Raw genomic sequence first — 17,940 nt, forward strand, 5'->3', positions numbered from 1 at the left:
AATATTCGTCGCAAATTTGGGATGAAATTTTTTTTCCGTCGCAAATTTGCGACGGACTATCTTTGTCCGTCGCAAATTTGCGACGAAATTATTGTCCGTCGCAAATTTGCGACAGAAAAATATTGTCCGTCGCAGATTTTGCGTTCAAGGTTTGGAATGAGTCCATACCTCGTGATGTATCTGCGATATAAGTGGCCCGTCTTTAAGTTCAAGGTTTGGAATCAGATATTTAATTGCCTCTGCACGCTAGAGACTTTCTAAGCAATTTGGGTCCATTGACAGATGATTTATGCACTTCAGTATCTTTAAGATCAAATGAAGACGGACAATTATTAGCATGTTCATGACACCTAAGGAGCATAATAATTTAATAAGTGGACAAGTATGTGCGCGATAAGTGTACCTTCAAAAGAATGGGGCCCTCTATCCGGTTAAACATCTGGAAAAGACGGAGGAGCAAACCCTGGCTACACATGTGTGATTTAACATTTGTATCTGCTTGCGCAAACTCAAGTAGAAGGTCAGCAACCTTTTCTAGGTAGTGTCGAGCTACATCTGCATTCAGAGTTGAGACCACGTGCGAAAGCAACCCTGATGAAGCTGCACTTCCTGGTCTAGCATTCAAAACGCCAGAACCAGATAGCACACCTGAAGTAGTCTGAGATGCAATTCCAGATGTGGAAGTAGCTCCCTCAGATCCAGGCAGTCCTGTCTTCTTATTTACTGTCTTGTCTGAAGCTTTAGGAGTAGAGTCAAAATTCACATTCTCCCTTCTGTGCCCAGTGACTTCTGCTACATAAAGGACATAAAATATAGATTCAAGGCTTACAATTAAATAGGAGATCAAGGCTAGATTTATGAGACGAAATTTGAATCAGTACTAGAGTATTAATGAAAGTTTATTCAAACTAATTACAAGACCTGCAAATTCAGCCATCACAAAATCTAGTTCTCCATTTGTCTTCTTGTCATTAGCAGCATGGAGTAAAGGAAATATGCTTTCGTGTCTCTCTAACCTAGATAGGTGCCGAACATACTCGAGTTGGCCAGAAAAACGTCGGGAAGGCGGCTCCTTCTCCAACAAGTATGTATTGTGTGTCAAATATTTGTAATAGCACCACCACCTCCACGATATATGTATTGTGTGTCAAATATTTACAAATAAACGTCGGAAACACACAATATATGTATTGTGTTTCAAATATTTGCAAATTTGCGACGGACAAATATCGTCTGTCGCAAATTTGGGACGGAATTTATTCCGTCGCAAATTGATGGTTCGTCGCAAATTTGCGACGGATTCGAAAATGCCCTTTATTTTTTTGGAATCCGTCGCAAATTTGGGACGGATCATTTATTTTTTAAATCCGTCGCAAATTTGCGACGGATTTATTTTTCCGTCGCAAATTTATTTTCCCGTCGCAAATTTGCGACGGATTTTTTTTCCGTCGCAATCACATTCGCGCACGTTTCAAATATTTGCGCCCGTCTCTCTCTCTCTCTCCCCCTCTGCCCGCGCACATGCCCCCGGTCACGTCCCTTCTTTCTTTTGTCGTCAGACCTTTCCCTTCTTTTTTTCTTTTTCTTTTCCTCTTTCTCTTCTTCTTCTTCTTCTTCTTCTTCCCGTTGTTGTCGCCGAGTACATTGCACCTCACCGCCACCCCGCCGTCGCCCTCGTCGCCTGCGCGCCCGACAGCTCGCAGCCGCCGTCGCCGTCGCCGCCGTCGCCATCGTTGCCTGCCCGCACGTGTGCTCGCCGCTCGCTGGCCGAGCTCGCCGCCGCCCGCCTCGCTCGCCGAGCGCCTCGCCCACCCGCCCGCCTCGCAACCCCCAACAGCCGGCGACGCCGTCGTAGCCTACCGCGCATGTGCTTGCCGGTCGCTTGGCGGAGCTCGCCGCCGCCCGGCTCGCCCGCGTGCCTCGCTCGCCCGCCTTGTAGCCCCCAAAGAACCGATCGACGCCGTCGCCGCCCGGCCTCGCTCGAGCTCGCCGCCGCCCAGTAGCCACCCAACGCCATCGCCGCCCGGCCTCGCTCGAGCTCGCCGCCGCCCGGCGGCCGCCGCGCGCGTCGCCGCCCGGCCTCGCTCGAGCTCGCCGCCGCCCTGCGGCCGCCCGACGCCGTCACCGCCCGGCCGCCCAACGCCGTCGCCGCCCGGCCAGCCGTCCGACGCCATCCCCACCCGGCCTCGCCCGAGCTCGTAGCCGTCGTCGTAGCGCCTAGCCGCCGCCGGACGCCGCCGGACGCCGTCGTCGCCTAGCCGCCAGCCGCCAAGCCGCCGTCGCCGCCGCCCGCCCGGCCGCCGCCAGCACGATGCCGCGGCTCTTGTCGTTCGCCCGGCCGCGGCCGAGCGCCTGGCCGACTAGCCACCACTTAGGCCCGCGCCCGCGCCGAGCCCGCCACTGGCCAACCAGCCAAAATATTATTATTGTTTGGTTTTACTTGGCCTTGAACCAAGTAAGCGACTCCCTAAACCCTACCTAGTATAATGAGTATTAATCGGACTTGTTTAGGGATTGTTTAGTGTCGGATTGATTGGCTAAGTTAGGGGCCGATTTCAGGATTGCATGTGGCTTTGATCGATGTTCGCCTGGTTAATTTGTCGATTACGTCGCCGATTAAGCGTTCAATGATGATCGTGTGGTTGATTAAGCGTTTTTTCAGAAAATGCATTAAAATTAAAAAATTCTAGATAAATTCATAAAAATTTCCAGAAAATTAAAAAAAGTCAGATTTTGGGAAAATATTAAATTTGGTGAATTTTTTTTAAATAAAAAAAAACCAAAATCTCAAAATATCACAAAATGACTTAAAATAACTTTGGCCACCCACTTTGAGTGAAATTTAATTTTTTTTAGGTGCCCAAAAAAATTAAAAAATAATAATAAAATAAAAAATTTCAAAACTTTAGAAAATATGTAAAATACCTGTAGCCACCCACTTTGAGTTAAATTTAAATTTTTTCAGGTGCAAAAAAAATTTAAAAATAATAATAAAATAAAAAATTTCAAAACTTCACAGAATGGCTTAGAATACCTGTGGCTACCCACTTTGAGTTAAATTTAATTTTTTTTAGGTGCCCAAAAAAATTTTAAAAAATCAAAAATTTTAAAACTTCACAGAATGGCTTAGAATACCTGTGGCCACCCACTTTGAGTGAAATTTAAATTTGTTTAGGTGCCCAAAAAATTTTTAAAAAAATCAAAAATTTTAAAACTTCACAGAATGACTTATAATACCTGTGGCCACCCACTTTTAGTGAAATTTAAATTTTTGTAGGTGCCCAAAAAAATTAAAAAATAAAAAAAATAAGAAATTTCAAAACTTCATAGAATGACTTAGAATACCTCTGGCCACCCACTTTGAGTGAAATTTAAATTTTTGTAGGTGCAAAAAAAAATAAATAAATAAATAAAATAAAAAATTTCAAAACTTCACAGAATGACTTAGAATATCTGTGGCCACCCACTTTGAGTGAAATTTCAATTTGTTTAGGTGCCCAAAAAATATTAAAAAAATCAAAAATTTCATAAATCACAGAATGGCTTATAATGTCTGTGGCCATCCACTTTGATTGATGATCATGTGGCTGAAATTGATGTTTCATGGTTGTTCTTGTACTTGATAAATTATCGTGTGGTTTGAAAGTGGATCGTGTGGTTAATTATGGCTATTGTCGGCTTAGCATGGCATATCGTGCTCATATATTGATGTTTGATATCAAAATGAGTGCGATTCATAGTATATTTGTTCGTAGGAAATTGTACGTCATAAACACTCGGCATTGGCTAATTAAGAGGGAACACTTTCTGCTTCTGAACCAAAATGGTAAGCTTCGTCATGTACGTCATTATGTGTCCGTAATACGTGTTCATATTTTTTTACATATTTGTCTAACCTTCCTACTTGTCAGTATAAACGTGGAGGTCACATGCATAGAAGACCAGCCCCTTCCTCGTCCTCGTCCCCGTCCCTTTCCTCTTCTCCTGTCCTTTCATTTAACCCTCAACCACTATATGCTGATGGACAATATGGACACGTTGGCCCTTCCTCCAACACTCAAGAACATGTTAGGGGACTTGGCCACATGCAAACTGAATCTCCTCCAGTTCCATCTCCTTTAGATCCATCTCCTTCCGTTCCACCTTATTATTCAGCGCAACAATCGAATAATGACGGAAACACAGGTGAAGAAGATAACCGATTCATGATATGCCCATTTGGAGATTCGTAAGTACTTCATTTTTTTTTAGTATATGTAATATTTATGGCTTTAGATATGGATGTCAACTGAATTGTCGATGTTGCACAATATCCGTATGTTTGCAGATTCACGGATGCTCTGTTTGTTGTAAGGGGACTGAATAAAATAGTCAAAAACTATTGGATGGGGCAGTATATTAATTACAGAAGTGTTCCACAAGAAGTGAAAAATTTGTGGTGGAATGAGTTCAAGGTAAGTTTTAGATATTCTATTTTCTCACCAACTAAGTTCGGTGTAGTATATTGATAGTCAAGAATGATGTAAAGGGACCAGAACAACTCTTTAGTTTTCGGTACTAAAGGGACCGGATATTTTCCCCGAGATGAAATTTACAAAATCTATCGCCGAATTGTCTGGTGCATGGTAATGGATATGTGACCATCTTAATAACTTTTAGTTTTTTTTTGGGGGAAGAACAGCAGAAGTGCCAAAAGTTGTGTACGGAGCTCACTTTGCCGCCAAAAGTTTCAAACGGATCACTTAAGTGCCAAAAGTTTACGCCGGCAATCACTTAAGTGCCAAATCGGAGAAAAAATGATCACTTCAGTGTCAACGGCGAGAAATTCCGACCAAATTTAATACGTGACTTTTATATTTAAATTTTAATGACACGTGGCATTTCCACGTGTATAATTCAATTTTTTAAATATTTTTTTCTGATTTTTTTCTTTCTTTTCTTTTTTCTTTTCTTTCTTCTTCTTCTTCTTCTACCATGGCCGGTGGCCGGAGGCCAGCCACCGGCCAGGGCCGGCCTCGCCGGGCGTCGCCTTCCACCGGGCGAGGCCCGGCGAGGCAGTCGTGGCCTCGGCGAGGGCCGGCCTCGCCGGATCTGGCGAGGCGAGCCCTCGCCAAGGCCACGGCGGCCTCGCCGAGGCGTTACCTTCCTCCGGGCGAGGTCCGTCGAGGCCGCCGTGGCCTCGGCGAGGGCCGGCCTTGTCGGATCGGCGAGGCGAGCCTTCGCCGAGGAGTCGCCTTCCTCCGGGCGAGGCTCGGCGAGGCCGCCGTGGCCTCGGCAAGGGCCGGCCTCGCCGGATCTGGCGAGGCGAGCCTCGCCAAGGCCACGGCGGCCTCTCCGAGGCGTCGTCTTCCTCCGGGCAAGGCTGGCGAGGCCGCCATGGCCTCGGCGAGGGCCGACCTCGTCGGATCCGGCGAAGCGAGCCCTCGCCAAGGCCACGGTGGCCTCGCCGGATCTGGCGAGGCAAGCCCTCGCCGGGGCTCGCCTCGCCAAATCCGGTGAGGCCGGCCCTCGCTCGGAGGAAGGCGACGCTCGGCGAGGCCGACCATGGCCGGTGGCTGGCCTCCAGCCACCAGCCATGGTAGAAGAAAGAAAAGAAAAAAAAGAAAAGAAACGAAAAAAGAAAAGAAACGCCACATCAGCCTTCGGCGAGCCACATCAGCTTGAGAAATTAATAAAAAAATGCCACGTCGGATTTCCGGCGATGTGGCACTTAAGTTATCGTTTTTCACAACTTTTGACACTTAAGTGATCCGTTTGAAACTTTTGGCACCAAAGTGAGCTCCGTACACAACTTTTGGCACTTCTGCTGTTCTTCTCCCGTTTTTTTTGTATTGATTGTAGCGGAAGTTCAGGTGGGATGAAGAGGAAGAGAATGAAGTGAGAAGAATTTTTCAGAAGAAAGTTGGTGATCACATACGAAATGTGATGAATAGAGCGAAGATCAAGCAAGTGAAGCCGGCTTTCATTACAGCTGACAATTGGGCAGAAATTAACAGAATTGGGAAACTGAAAAGAGTCAGCAAATTAGTGAGCAGAATAAAAAGAATCGATTTTCTAGTTTTAGTGAAGGGTCTTCCACATATGCTGGGGGCTCTATCAACATTGGGGAGCATCGTAAACGATTGGTAAGTCTGTTAAATAAGTTATAAGTTAATTTAATTCAATTACTCATGTTTACATTTTGTAGGCACATGAATTGGGGACGGAACCGACATTTGCAGCTACATTTGAACGCACATTTCAAAAGAAAGATAAGACATGGACTGGCGATCGAGCAAAAGCTATTAAGGTATGTAAGGTTATACTTTGGGCTTTATGGAAACTAGAATGAAAACCGTGAATGCTTTTAATATTTATGATAGATATATATATGAAGTTATTTTATTTTCATCTATATTGTTAATGTAGGAAAAATATGATGAACTTTTAATGAGCAATGCTAGTGGTAGTGATGGTTGTGCTGCGTCTGAGCCATCAGTTGACAGTATGACATTATGGGTGGAGGCAACGGGTGAGATGAAAAAAGGAAAAATATTTGGGATGGGATCATTGTCAAGGATGTACATGCCGAATCATGCTGGAACTTCATCATCCAATGCGATTGGTTGAAGGAGGACACGACATGACGAGCAATTGACTCAAGAAGTGAACCAACTGAAAAATATACTTGTAGAGAGGGACGAAGAAATAAATGACTTGAAACAACAAATGCAAATCGTTATGCGACACCTTAATCTCAATCGCGATGAGGTTCCTCCTGTACCTCCCGCCAATCCAATAGGTGATGGGCATAATGATGAGCGACACAATGATGCTGAGATTGCTGATGATGATGATGATTTTCTCGGTCCTTTCTAATTAAAATTTCCAAAATCAGGGGTAAGCTTACTTCACAATCTTTTATGACATAAGTGTAGTTTCACCCAATATGTTCCTGCCCTACAATTACTTTTTGTGCACAACTTTCTTACAACTAGGTTCTTTGCTTGCGAAAAACTGAAAATTTAGAGATCCCAGGATGACATGCTTGTTAAAAAAATCATGATATTTGAACATTGTAGAAATACATGCCTTAATTGACTTTGAGTCCTCTCTTCCTGGGAATTGGTGTTGGTAATTCATCTCTCTAAGTCATTAAACTGTTGAATGCTGTTTGGACAAGGATCTAATTTTTCCTAGGTGACAGAAATACGGTTTACAAGGGTGAAAAAACTACGGTGGATGTCAAAGTTGACTCATATTCAAGAACATTGATGTTCGTCCTGAAACGTTTTTTTGTTAACCCCTTTACTTGTTTTTTTATACCTAGTTCCACATCCATGCATAAACACTTCTTTTATATTCTGGACTGATTGAATATCTTTATTTATGTATCCACATTTCATCAGGTGTCGACAAAAGTGACTGCTTTTGGTGTCCTGCCGAGTACCAAAGCTGCCCAATCTTGTGTCTGGTTTGTCGATTTTTCGTTTTTTAAGCAGAATCTATGGTTGTCCCGCCTCCTATGAATGTTTTGAATGTATTATAAGATTGGATATCAAATAGCATCATGTCAGACTTTGCAACTTTGCATATATCATTATTTTTTGCGGACTAGCATCTTTCCTTCAGTTATATTTTTCAATTATATGGCATTGTGTCTGGTTTGTTCGTTTTCTGTTTCTGAAGCGGAATCTATGATTGTCTCATGTCCTTTGATTGTTTTGAATGTATTACATGATGTTCATTAATGCGTAGCTATTGATATGGACAAGATTTGATGGCCGAAATGGTGTAAAATTTGCGACGAATATTTAGAGACGAATTTTGCGACCATTACAGTTCGTGGCTAATTTGCGACGAATAAGTAGCGACAAATCAAGTTCGTGGCTAATTTGCGATGAATACATTTTGCGACGAATTTTGCAACGAATTTTGCGACGAATTTTGTGACAAATTTTGCGACGAATAAAGTTCGTGCTAAATTTGCGACGGATTTTGCGACGAATTTTGTGACAAATTTTGCGACGAATAAAGTTCGTGGCTAATTTGCGACGAATTATTTGCGATGAATTTTGCGACGAATTATTTGCGACGAATTTAGCGACGAATTTTGCAACGAAATGTGCAACTAAATTTGTGACGAAATTTGCGTCAAAATTTGCGACGAATTTTGCGACTACATTTGCGACGAAATTTGCTCCGAATTTTGCGACGAAATTTCCGACGAATTTTGCGACAAATAAAGTTCGTGGCTAATTTGCGACGAATTTTGTGATGGATAGTGTTCGCGGCTAATTTGCGACGAATTTTGCGACGGATAGTGTTCATGGCTAATTTGCGATGAATTATTTGCGACGAATTTTTTTCCGTCGCAATTTTGCAACGGAAATTGAAATTTTCCTTCGCAAATTCGATTTGCGACGGATTTTGCCAAATTTTTCGTCGCAAAATTCGTCGCTAATCCCTTGTTTTTTTGTAGTGAGTTGAGATGTTGCGAGTGACTCGAAGGAGTCACATCGGGAAATTCTCTAAATGGTTAAACATGTAGTTGATGAAATCAATAAGTACCCCACTTCTTGTATATTATAAGTCATTTACATTGTCACGGTGCACTTGGGTAAAGGTAGAGCATTTGTCATGTGTTCCAAACGCTAGTACTGTTGGTTATCTAAGTAACGTCATGTAATAGTACTAGGCTTAATACTTCATATACTATCAGAAGATCGTGTAAGGCTAATCTACGTATACATTGTGATAGTGTGAGATGGATCCTCTTGGACTTGTTTGGGACGACAAATATTAAGTAGTCTTTCTGTAGTTCAAATAGTGTGACAATAACTGGGTTTGTAGACCCGGTCATGCAGGAACCTGAAGAATGGTCGATTTCTAAACAAGTATGCCTTTACTTCTTGAGCTGTGTTGTATGTTGGAAGGCGTTGTTGCCGGACATGGTGATAGTGTTGATGATTGAGGCTGCAAACATGGTGACGATGGAAGCCAGAGATCGGTATCACGGGATGATTGATTAGTGATGTTGGTGTGGGTCATTGGATTGATTTTTGTCTTGAGTGGAAGCAAGAGCTATTACGGGAGAATCAAGATCATTGGTGATCCATATTTCCGTATCAGAGATAATAATGTTAAGAGAGAATGTGACTATGAAGAAGTATTTTGCGGCAGAAAATCCTGCGGACATGTTGACTAACTTCATTCCTCTAGACAAGATCGAGCTCAACTGGGACTTAAAGGATGTTTGTGGTGGTTGAGCGCCCATGGGGATGTTGGGAGAGCTGGCGTAGATGACGAGCAATATGACTTGACCCTAAATATTGAGTCAAGGTGGAGAGCTGTTAAATTTTTGGCTCAATTTCTTGCCAAATCGGAGTTTGGAACAAAATTAACAAGATAGGCCCGAGACGAGTTAGAAGTGTTTGGGTGCAAGTGAACATGGCATAGACGAGTTAGAAGTGTTCGAGAGTTTGTGAGTTGTTTGGTAGGACTGGGAAACATTGAAAGAGTTGAACGATTGCATTTCTGTAATTTTTTGATTTAGAGTGGATTTTCTATCACTAGCTTTCTTCGTGAATGTAGAAAATTCTTCGAATTGAACCATGTAATTAGTTGGTGTTCTTATTGTTTTTTGTTGATATCTCTGATAATTTCGTCCTCTTGGATTTGATATTAAAATTGCACGATTCATCAACTTTCGCGTTATTTCACTACATAAGTTGCGTGTACTTTAAAGTCAACCGAAAGCAAGGGGACAACTCTCATGATTTGGTTGAGCGGTTAGGCCTTAAGTCATTTTCGTCTTATGAAGTGAGAGGTCCCAAGTTCGTCCTCCCTTATCGCTCATTCTTTTGGGCCATCCCAAGATTTATGAATATGTGTGACTTTGTAATTAGTTAGCGTGGTTGAGATAGGGGGACTGCCACACCCAATATGGATTAGTGGGTAACCCATTAGTGCTAGATACCCCAAAAATATAGAGAAAAAAACAAAGAGAGAGCAAGGGGAATTTCCTGTAATATGAGCAAGATGGGGGCGTACGTGTAGGATGTCTAGTATTTTGTTAATGGTTTGCTTGGTATCTATCATAACATTTTTCCGACTGAATGCTTCTCATGTACGTGAGGCCAAATATCTCAACCGTTAGGTAAGGTACGGGTTTGAGTGAAAACCAACCTTCAATCTTTTGCAGCAAAAATAACAATGAGTTCCATCTGAGTCATGCCGTCGACAACACTTTGCTGGCCAGAAAGGATGTTCCCCATATTGAAGATGACCAGATGCATCAACTTCAATCTGTAACCAAGAAAAAAAAAGCAAAAAAAGAAGATTGTGCTTGTGTATATAAGGTTTTAATCAATCATTGTGCTTGAGGAAAAGTTGTGAAAATAATGTAAATGAAGGAATAAAGCACACTCACAGGTTCCCCACAAACGTAGCATGTAGGATGATGATGCTCGTTGTAGTAGATAGTCTGATTGGGATGATACTTGCTCTGATACAAGGAAAGGTGGTAACTACAATTTAACGCAATAATCTAATAATAATTGTGTACAGCCAAACCTCGTGATTAGCAATAATCGGATAGTGAAAAGCATAAGGATGAATGCATTCTGGATGCTGAAAGGTGTGCCTGCAGTATGTAAATGTAAGCTAAGGAACCGTATTCGTGAAAAGGATTTGCTTTTCCTTTTACCCCACATCCAATGTTTTTCATCGAGTTATGTAAAAACTTGCAGAAATCTTTAGAATTTCGAGAAGACAAAAGCTACCATGTGTTTTTAGTACCCGTTGTCTGGATAAAATGAGAATGGCGAAGGTCGGAAGATGTTCGCAATGTCCAACAGAGAGGATGATCCGATGACCAAACTTTGGTCGAAAGCCTCAGAAAGTTGTACATCTCCGTGCTGCATTGTTGATCCTTCATATTGCACGGGGCCATAGGTCGCCCATCCTGCTCCATAGAGACATTCTCCTAAATCGAGCATTCATTCATCAACTCATCTGAATCGGGACCACTATAATTACAAGGTAAAGAAGGCTTTTGTCTAGTGATGAACAATTGCTTTTCCTCAGCAAAATGTTTATGCTGATCGCAAAGTCTTCGTTTCTGTACTACAAGATCAGACATTAAATGCATATCTGAAATATAATGTTAGAAAGAATTGCTATGAACTGCCGTTGAATTAACCTTGACCTTCTCCTGAGACTCAGGAGGAATGGGGAACTCTGGTATGTTTCTTCGCCACGGTCCGTCAATTCATCCTGCACATAGAGTTTCTCCAACAACTTAAGTACTATGCAAGGACATTTTCAAGAAAACAAATGCAGGATAGGAGTAGGATATACTTCATATTACAGAGACTTAATTTCACAGCAGCTATCTTTCCAAACGCCCACTTACAATTGTTGTGCGCTAGTACAACCCACAAATTGGCAAGAAAAAAAGAACACAAGAATGACAATAGCACTGCTGGTCAGAAGATGCATATACCGCAGAGTCATTCACAACAACAGAATAACGGCGGTCATCGTCCTCATAGCTTCCATGGGATTGCTTTCTGGATTTAGAAGAAGAAACATTGAGCACTCTTTTTAGCCAACCCATAGGAGAGAGTGTTCTGGTGTTGTAGTAAATCACTTTTCAAGTATCACTATCGCCAAAAACAGCACTTCCCTGATCCAAATCTATAGAGCAGTACCTCCATAGAAAGTTTGGTGGTTAGAAGGGTCCTTAAATTTTTCTCATGATTATTATTTTTGCTGATGTGCTGGTCATATATCTAACTCCATAAAGTCATCTCTATAATGAACTTGGTATATAAAAGCTGCTGCAATGAAGGATCTTCAGCATCTTCTAATAGTCATTACTTGTATCTAACCTCTTATTTTCTATTCGAATTGTACTATCAGCATCATGCTCCTATTTACTGCTTGTGTTTCCTGTTGTATACATGCCAGGGGAGGAGTGTTTTCTGAATCAGAATTGTACTTGTTCCTTAATAATTTTGAAACTTTTGAAAAACATTTTCCTAATGTATATATCTCCATAAACACCTATAAGATTTCTTTATTTAGCGGTAGACAACATACTTTGGAGTCACCAACTTTACTGTTGACCCTTCATAAGAGAACTATCAGTGGAAACACCAATAAATTGGGTAAGGAGAAGCGAAAAAAATAAAAGTGACTATAGAAGTACCCGTAATTGGGATAAAATGATGATGAAAAAGGTTGGAATATGTTTGCAGGGTCACACAGGGAGGATTCTAAAGCCCAACTTCGTTGGAAAGACTGGGTAGGTCGTTCATCCTCATCCTCTAATTTCAGTTCTTCATATTGTACCCGGTACTTGTTGGATGCCGCTACATAGAGATTGTCCACTGAATGACATTCACCATTCATCTGAATCAGCATCACTAGAGATACATGATAAAGATACGTTGTCGAGTAGAAAGGTTTCCGATGTGACTGCAGCAACTTCGGGGTTCTATATTAGGTCAGACATTAAGAAGAAATATGCATTTAAGGATATATAACCGCGGTCCAGTTAAAATCTAATTTGTCCTTAAGTTGATGTCGGAGAGAAGTATCATGAATTATGGTCCGATTTACCTTGACCATCTTCTGAGAAGGAACAAATGCAGACGATTTGATAGTCCATTTCCTTGCCCTCTGTTGATTCGTCCTGCACATTGCGGTTTTACAAATATTTAACACTCTTCTATTGCAGCTGTCAATCCCCAACACCCAACATATACAGTTATACTTCTTGTGCATTATAACCACCCATGAATTGACCACAAAAGAATACAAGAATAACAAATAAGCCCCAACTTATACTACCTCTGTGTCATTGAGCTCATCAGAACAAGAACGACGATCATCAACCTCACAGCTTCCGTTAGATCTCTTACTGTAGTTAGAATTAGAACCCTGGAGAAATCTTTTCAGCCAACCAATAATGAGAAAAGGGTATCACTGTTGTAGTAATAAATCAATTTTCAAGTAACGCTATCACCAAAAAGAGCACAGCCTGATCCAGATTAATAGTGAGGTATCATCATGTATAATAGGTTTGGTGTGGTAACAAGAGTCCTCTAATTTTCTCAAGATTATTATATTTGCTGATGTGCTGGTCATATATCTGACGCCATCAAGTCAGCTCTGTAATGAACTGGAACAATAAACAAAACATATTCTGTATGAGAGTTCTTCATTTTCTAATAATCGTTAGTTATATCTAACCTCTTTTGGAATTCAATTTGTACTATCGCGTACCGATATTATTCTCCTATTTTCTGTTTGTTTTTTCTTTGCTCGATAAGTACATGATATTATTACACAAACTCAGAAACTATAGGAAGACTGCTTCCCATTAGAAGTCCAGCCACTCACAAGCTATCGGAAGCGCCGACTCGGCGAGACCTTCACCGTATGTGGTGGTTAACCATAATGATGCAGCTTATGTCACAATAGATGATTAAGTCGATGGCTCCATTTTGATTCCCAAACATCCATCAGGTCAACCCTGCAAGAAAGGTTTTCTAACAAACAAAGGGCTATAATACCAACTGACACAGCATAAACGATGGGTAAACACGGACAAACCAATGCGCAACACGCACAAAGGCTCAACACAATACAAAAGAAAATGGAATCACAAGGAAGCTGGTCAATGTTTTCAACATATTATATAAACTTAAGGGAAAATTTTAAATAAGGACCCGAAGTGCTCTCATTTTCTCAAATAAGGGCCTGAAGTGAACCATGTGTCAAATAAGGACCCGAAGTGCCATCATTTTCTAAAATAAGGGCCTAAAGTGAACGTTGTTTCAGATAAGGGTTTGAAATGGTCATTTGAGTCTCAAAAAAGGGTCTCACCTCACCAGAGTCAAGGGCATTTTCATCTTTTAATTTTTTTGATTTTTTTCTATTTTTTCTTTTCAGTTTTTTTCCATAAAAACAAACTCAAAAATGAAAAAAAAAGCTAAATTTTAAAATAAAATATAAAAAAACAAGGTGGAGGCCAGCCTGACCTGTGGCCGCCGCCCCATCGCCAGGGGAGGGGGGGGTTGGGGGGGTGCGGCGATGTCCAATGGGGTCGCGGCGCCTCAGCTAGGGCCAACAACCCTCGCCAGAGCCGGGAGAGGGCGGCGACCCTCTCCCAGATCTGGGCGAGGGTCATCGACCCTCGCCCAGGTCTAGGGGAGGGCCGCCAGACCTCGCACACGGCCGACGGCCCTCCCCCAAACCTGGGCGAGGGCCGGCGACCATCGCCCAGATTTGGGAGAGGGTCGCCGCCCTCCCCCGGCTCTGTTGAGGGCTAGCTGCCCTCGCTGAGGCGCCGGCGACCCCACCGGCAACGGGGCGGCGACCACAAGCGGAGAGGGCTTGCTGCCAGCCCTGCCCCCTGTTTTTCTTTTTTTTTCCTTACTTTTTTTAAAATTTTAAATCTAATTTAACTAATATTTATGTTAAAATTATTTTTTGGACGAAAATGCCCTTGGTCGGCCGGAAAATTTGGCCAGCAGGGAGAGGCCTCTATTTGAAACTATTATAACTACTTCAGGTCCTTATTTGAAGACATAAGTTTACTTTAGGCCCTTATTTGACATAAAGTTCACTTCAAGCTCTTATTTGAGAAAATGAGAGTATTTCGGATCCTTATTTGAAATTTTTCCTAATCTTAATATTCATCTTATTACTGGGCCAAACTCATAGCATGTTTTCGGTTTATACGGGACAAGGAGATCGAAAGTACATAATTAATCATTAGACAGATCGTGTATAAACAAGTAAAATTCTTAAAAAGTACATATAGAGCATCAAGGATAGCTGCCTGTCATACGTAGGTAGTCGGTTGTGCCTTTAAGACCATACATGTCCGTCGCCCTTTTCATTAATTGAAATCCAGTGCCATAAGGAGAACTGGTTCTTGATTCGATGTCATGCTGAAGAAACTTGGCAAACCTTTTCTCGAAGTTAAACTGTGGAGATGGTGCCATTTTGCTCCTAGACATGGACCGCAACTGAGAATCCAACCACATGTGAGCCAAAACTTGACAGAGGCCTTCTTTGACCTCATCACTCCACTGGTGATAACCTGTCAAAAATATGACAATGTTCTAGCCCAATGAGGATTCTTCTTCTTTTCCTCTGTTTTTATCTTGCGAGAAACAATACCCAGGATTATGGAAGTGCAGTCTCGAGAATTAACTCGAAGACAAAGCCTAGCAAGCTAACTTTAAAACGACTAGTCGATATTTTGAACATGTTCTGGGAAAAATTAGAGTTAAAAACTGCATCTTGATCAAGAGTAGAACCTTCAAGTCTGTGCCACACGTGCATCATCTCATGAGCCAGGATACTCCCTGTATACAACCTGTATAAAAGATCAGAGTTTCTCGACAAGTCTCTAATTGATTTTTCATTTTCTTTTTTGAATGAGACCTTGATTAGTGGGGGAGTACCTCGGGAGACCATCCAAAACTCTTAAGGCTGCGTTTGGTCGACCGGATAAAAGCCAGGATAGGATATGTTTTATCCTATCCTGTGTTTGGTGGTGGTACAGGATAGGATAAGGTCGGATATAGACCGGATATAGCCTGAATAAAAAAATCCGAGGAGAGGATGGGATAGACCTGGATAGGATTTCTAATGTCTATTTTTCCAGAAACCCTACGCTCCACTCGCCGTCATCTTCATCCCCACACCTTGTGCGCTTTCACCAAAAAAATTTCTCGGCTTTTTTTCCTTCACCGACTCCTCCAGATCCGTGAATAGCAAAAAAAAAAAATTTATCCTATCCGACTTTAAATCCGTAGTCCACCAAATAGCGGATAGGATATGAAGAAATCCCAGGATTTCTTATCCTATCCTATCCAGTCCTATCATGTTTAGAAATTCGGACGACCAAACGCAACCTTATGGATACAATTCTTGAGTGGGCGACTAGCGTATGTTGTCTGCCTTCCACAGTCTAAGGTTCAAAGAGCCAACAGAAAGAAAAGGTTACCACCCTGTTGCTAGATTGACACAAGTAAACAATGAGAAAAACTACTGACCCAAAAAAAATAAAAGGTGAAAAATGTGAAAATCTCAAAATAAGAACATACGGTACAAATGGGTTGGACGATCGAATTTGTCTCTCCAATAATGTGATTCGGTTCATGATGCCCCTGTCCAGAGCGGAGCAATTCCATAGCTTAGGAATCAGAGACATTAAAGTTTGTGGAATTTCATTGATGATGCCAAAGAAGCAAAATTTGGTAAACGAGTCATTAAACAAGCGAATCACATAACACCGGAAGCCAGATTAAGGAGTACGATTGTAGTTCAACAAACGGACTTTCAATCTCACATTCTTTTCTTCTCTTGCTAGGAATTCCTTCATCTCGTGCCGGTTCACCAAGTGCAGTGGAATTGTTCGCTGGTGGACTTTCATGCCTAAGCGTTCATAGAATTCTCGCACTTTGGGTTCGAGAGCTTTCAATGCCCGAACGTCCATCATTGCAGAGACACGCCACTCTGGGCATAACCGCCGACCATCGCTCAGGGTTGAATATGTTGATCCTCTAGGCTGCACAATGTTTCGCAAGCGTTATTGACCTCTGTTAATTGCTGGGGAGTTTACGCCAGCTAAAACAGACTGTTGGTAAACATGAATCCATTTAACCTAATCCTTTTAATGGGTATGCTACTGACATGAGGATCTCAAATAATTCAAAATGATGTATAGCTAGTCAATAGGCGAAAGAAGGATGTCATAGGACATGGAGAATAGGGAAGGGAGCCACATAGGGAAGGACACGCCCCGCTGGGGAGGGCGGTTTTCCCTTCATTGGGAGGCGGGGCATCGCATTACATAGCTAATAATATTAAAAATTAATTAATGATACCCGATTAAAAAAAAATAATGATAAGAAATTGCCTCATGGATGGGTTTTAAAACAAATGAACATATAGATTGGTATTATAAAGTCAATTAAGTTACCAACTTCATAAAATAATCACTGAGGGACAATGTTAGGGACGGTTAAGGGCGGGACGGGTAAGGGAATCACGTTCTCGATTCCCAACCACAGGCTAAAAACTTGCCCCGCCACTGCCCTGCATCCCGTGCGAGGCGGGGCTGGGGCGGTTTTGCCCTTGTCTGATGAAGGGGCCCGCAAGGCATTGCATTATACCATATGAAAACTTAGTATTTGCAAACTATAAACAAATTGGTAATTTCATGTAAGTGTTAGAAAGTGTTAGCCGTTTTAAAAAAAAAAAAATAGTTTTCTGGTACAAAACCAAAAAATTGCGCAGTTTACATATTTAGTTGGTTTTAAAGGTTTACTTTGTTGATTTGATTTGTCGTCTAGGTCCAATATTTGTAAATATTCAAGCGTGTGTGATGTTTGCATGGGCGGATGTAGATGAAAGAATATTCTTTAGAGTCCAGTTTTAAAAAACATTTACATATTCATCCAATTTCTTTACATTCCAAAGTGTAAGGAAGTATTATTAGGAATTTTGAACAAAAAAACCATCCAACTTTAGTAGCTATATTTACAACAATCATGCTTCTAACCGTGAAATAAGAAGAATGATGAGTAATTATTTCCAAACATAAGAATTAATGCTTTGGCATATATGGAGTGATGGAATTTTACTATTATGTCTGTCCCCATTATGGAATCATTAACTATCTATTGAAAAGTTAAGAATTTTAATACGCTAATAATTCTAAAAAGTAAAGAATTAGTGATGTGGGGAATATAGTTAATAGTTACAACAGAACGGAGTTGTAGAACCGATAAACAAAATTAGGCATAAGGACATTAAAAGTGCCAAAAGTTTCTTATGACACTCATTTTAGTGCCAAAAGTTTTCACCATCTCACTTAAGTGCCAAATCAGAGAAAATAATGCTTACTTAAGTGCCTCCGGTAAGAAATTCCGG

At 41.6% G+C, this 17,940-nt stretch overlaps 1 protein-coding gene and 1 pseudogene across 1 annotated transcript; both read right to left on the reverse strand.

Moving 5' to 3' along the window:
• Positions 1-172: 172 nt before the first annotated feature.
• On the reverse strand, positions 173-1,068 carry LOC115666789 (MAP3K epsilon protein kinase 1-like). The gene is made up of 3 exons (XM_030588447.2): positions 922-1,068; positions 404-789; positions 173-303 (listed from the first exon to the last, which is right to left on the reverse strand). The coding sequence occupies exons 1-3, from the start codon at positions 935-937 to the stop codon at positions 247-249; spliced, it is 459 nt and encodes a 152-aa protein (XP_030444307.1). The 5' UTR covers positions 938-1,068; the 3' UTR covers positions 173-246.
• A 9,101-nt stretch (positions 1,069-10,169) lies between these two features.
• LOC115686107 (protein DA1-related 1-like) lies at positions 10,170-16,501 on the reverse strand (annotated as a pseudogene).
• Between the last annotated feature and the right edge of the window lie 1,439 nt (positions 16,502-17,940).

Source organism: Syzygium oleosum, unplaced genomic scaffold (genome assembly GCF_021117445.2).
Source record: "Syzygium oleosum isolate NSW1041296 unplaced genomic scaffold, Sole_v2.1 Sole_v2.08, whole genome shotgun sequence".
NCBI lineage: Eukaryota > Viridiplantae > Streptophyta > Magnoliopsida > Myrtales > Myrtaceae > Syzygium > Syzygium oleosum.

Coding starts and splice junctions, on each gene's coding strand:
- LOC115666789 (XM_030588447.2), bottom strand. Junction 304..403: donor AGGGCCCCATTCTTTTGAAG/GTACACTTATCG, acceptor TTGATCTTAAAG/ATACTGAAGTGCATAAATCA.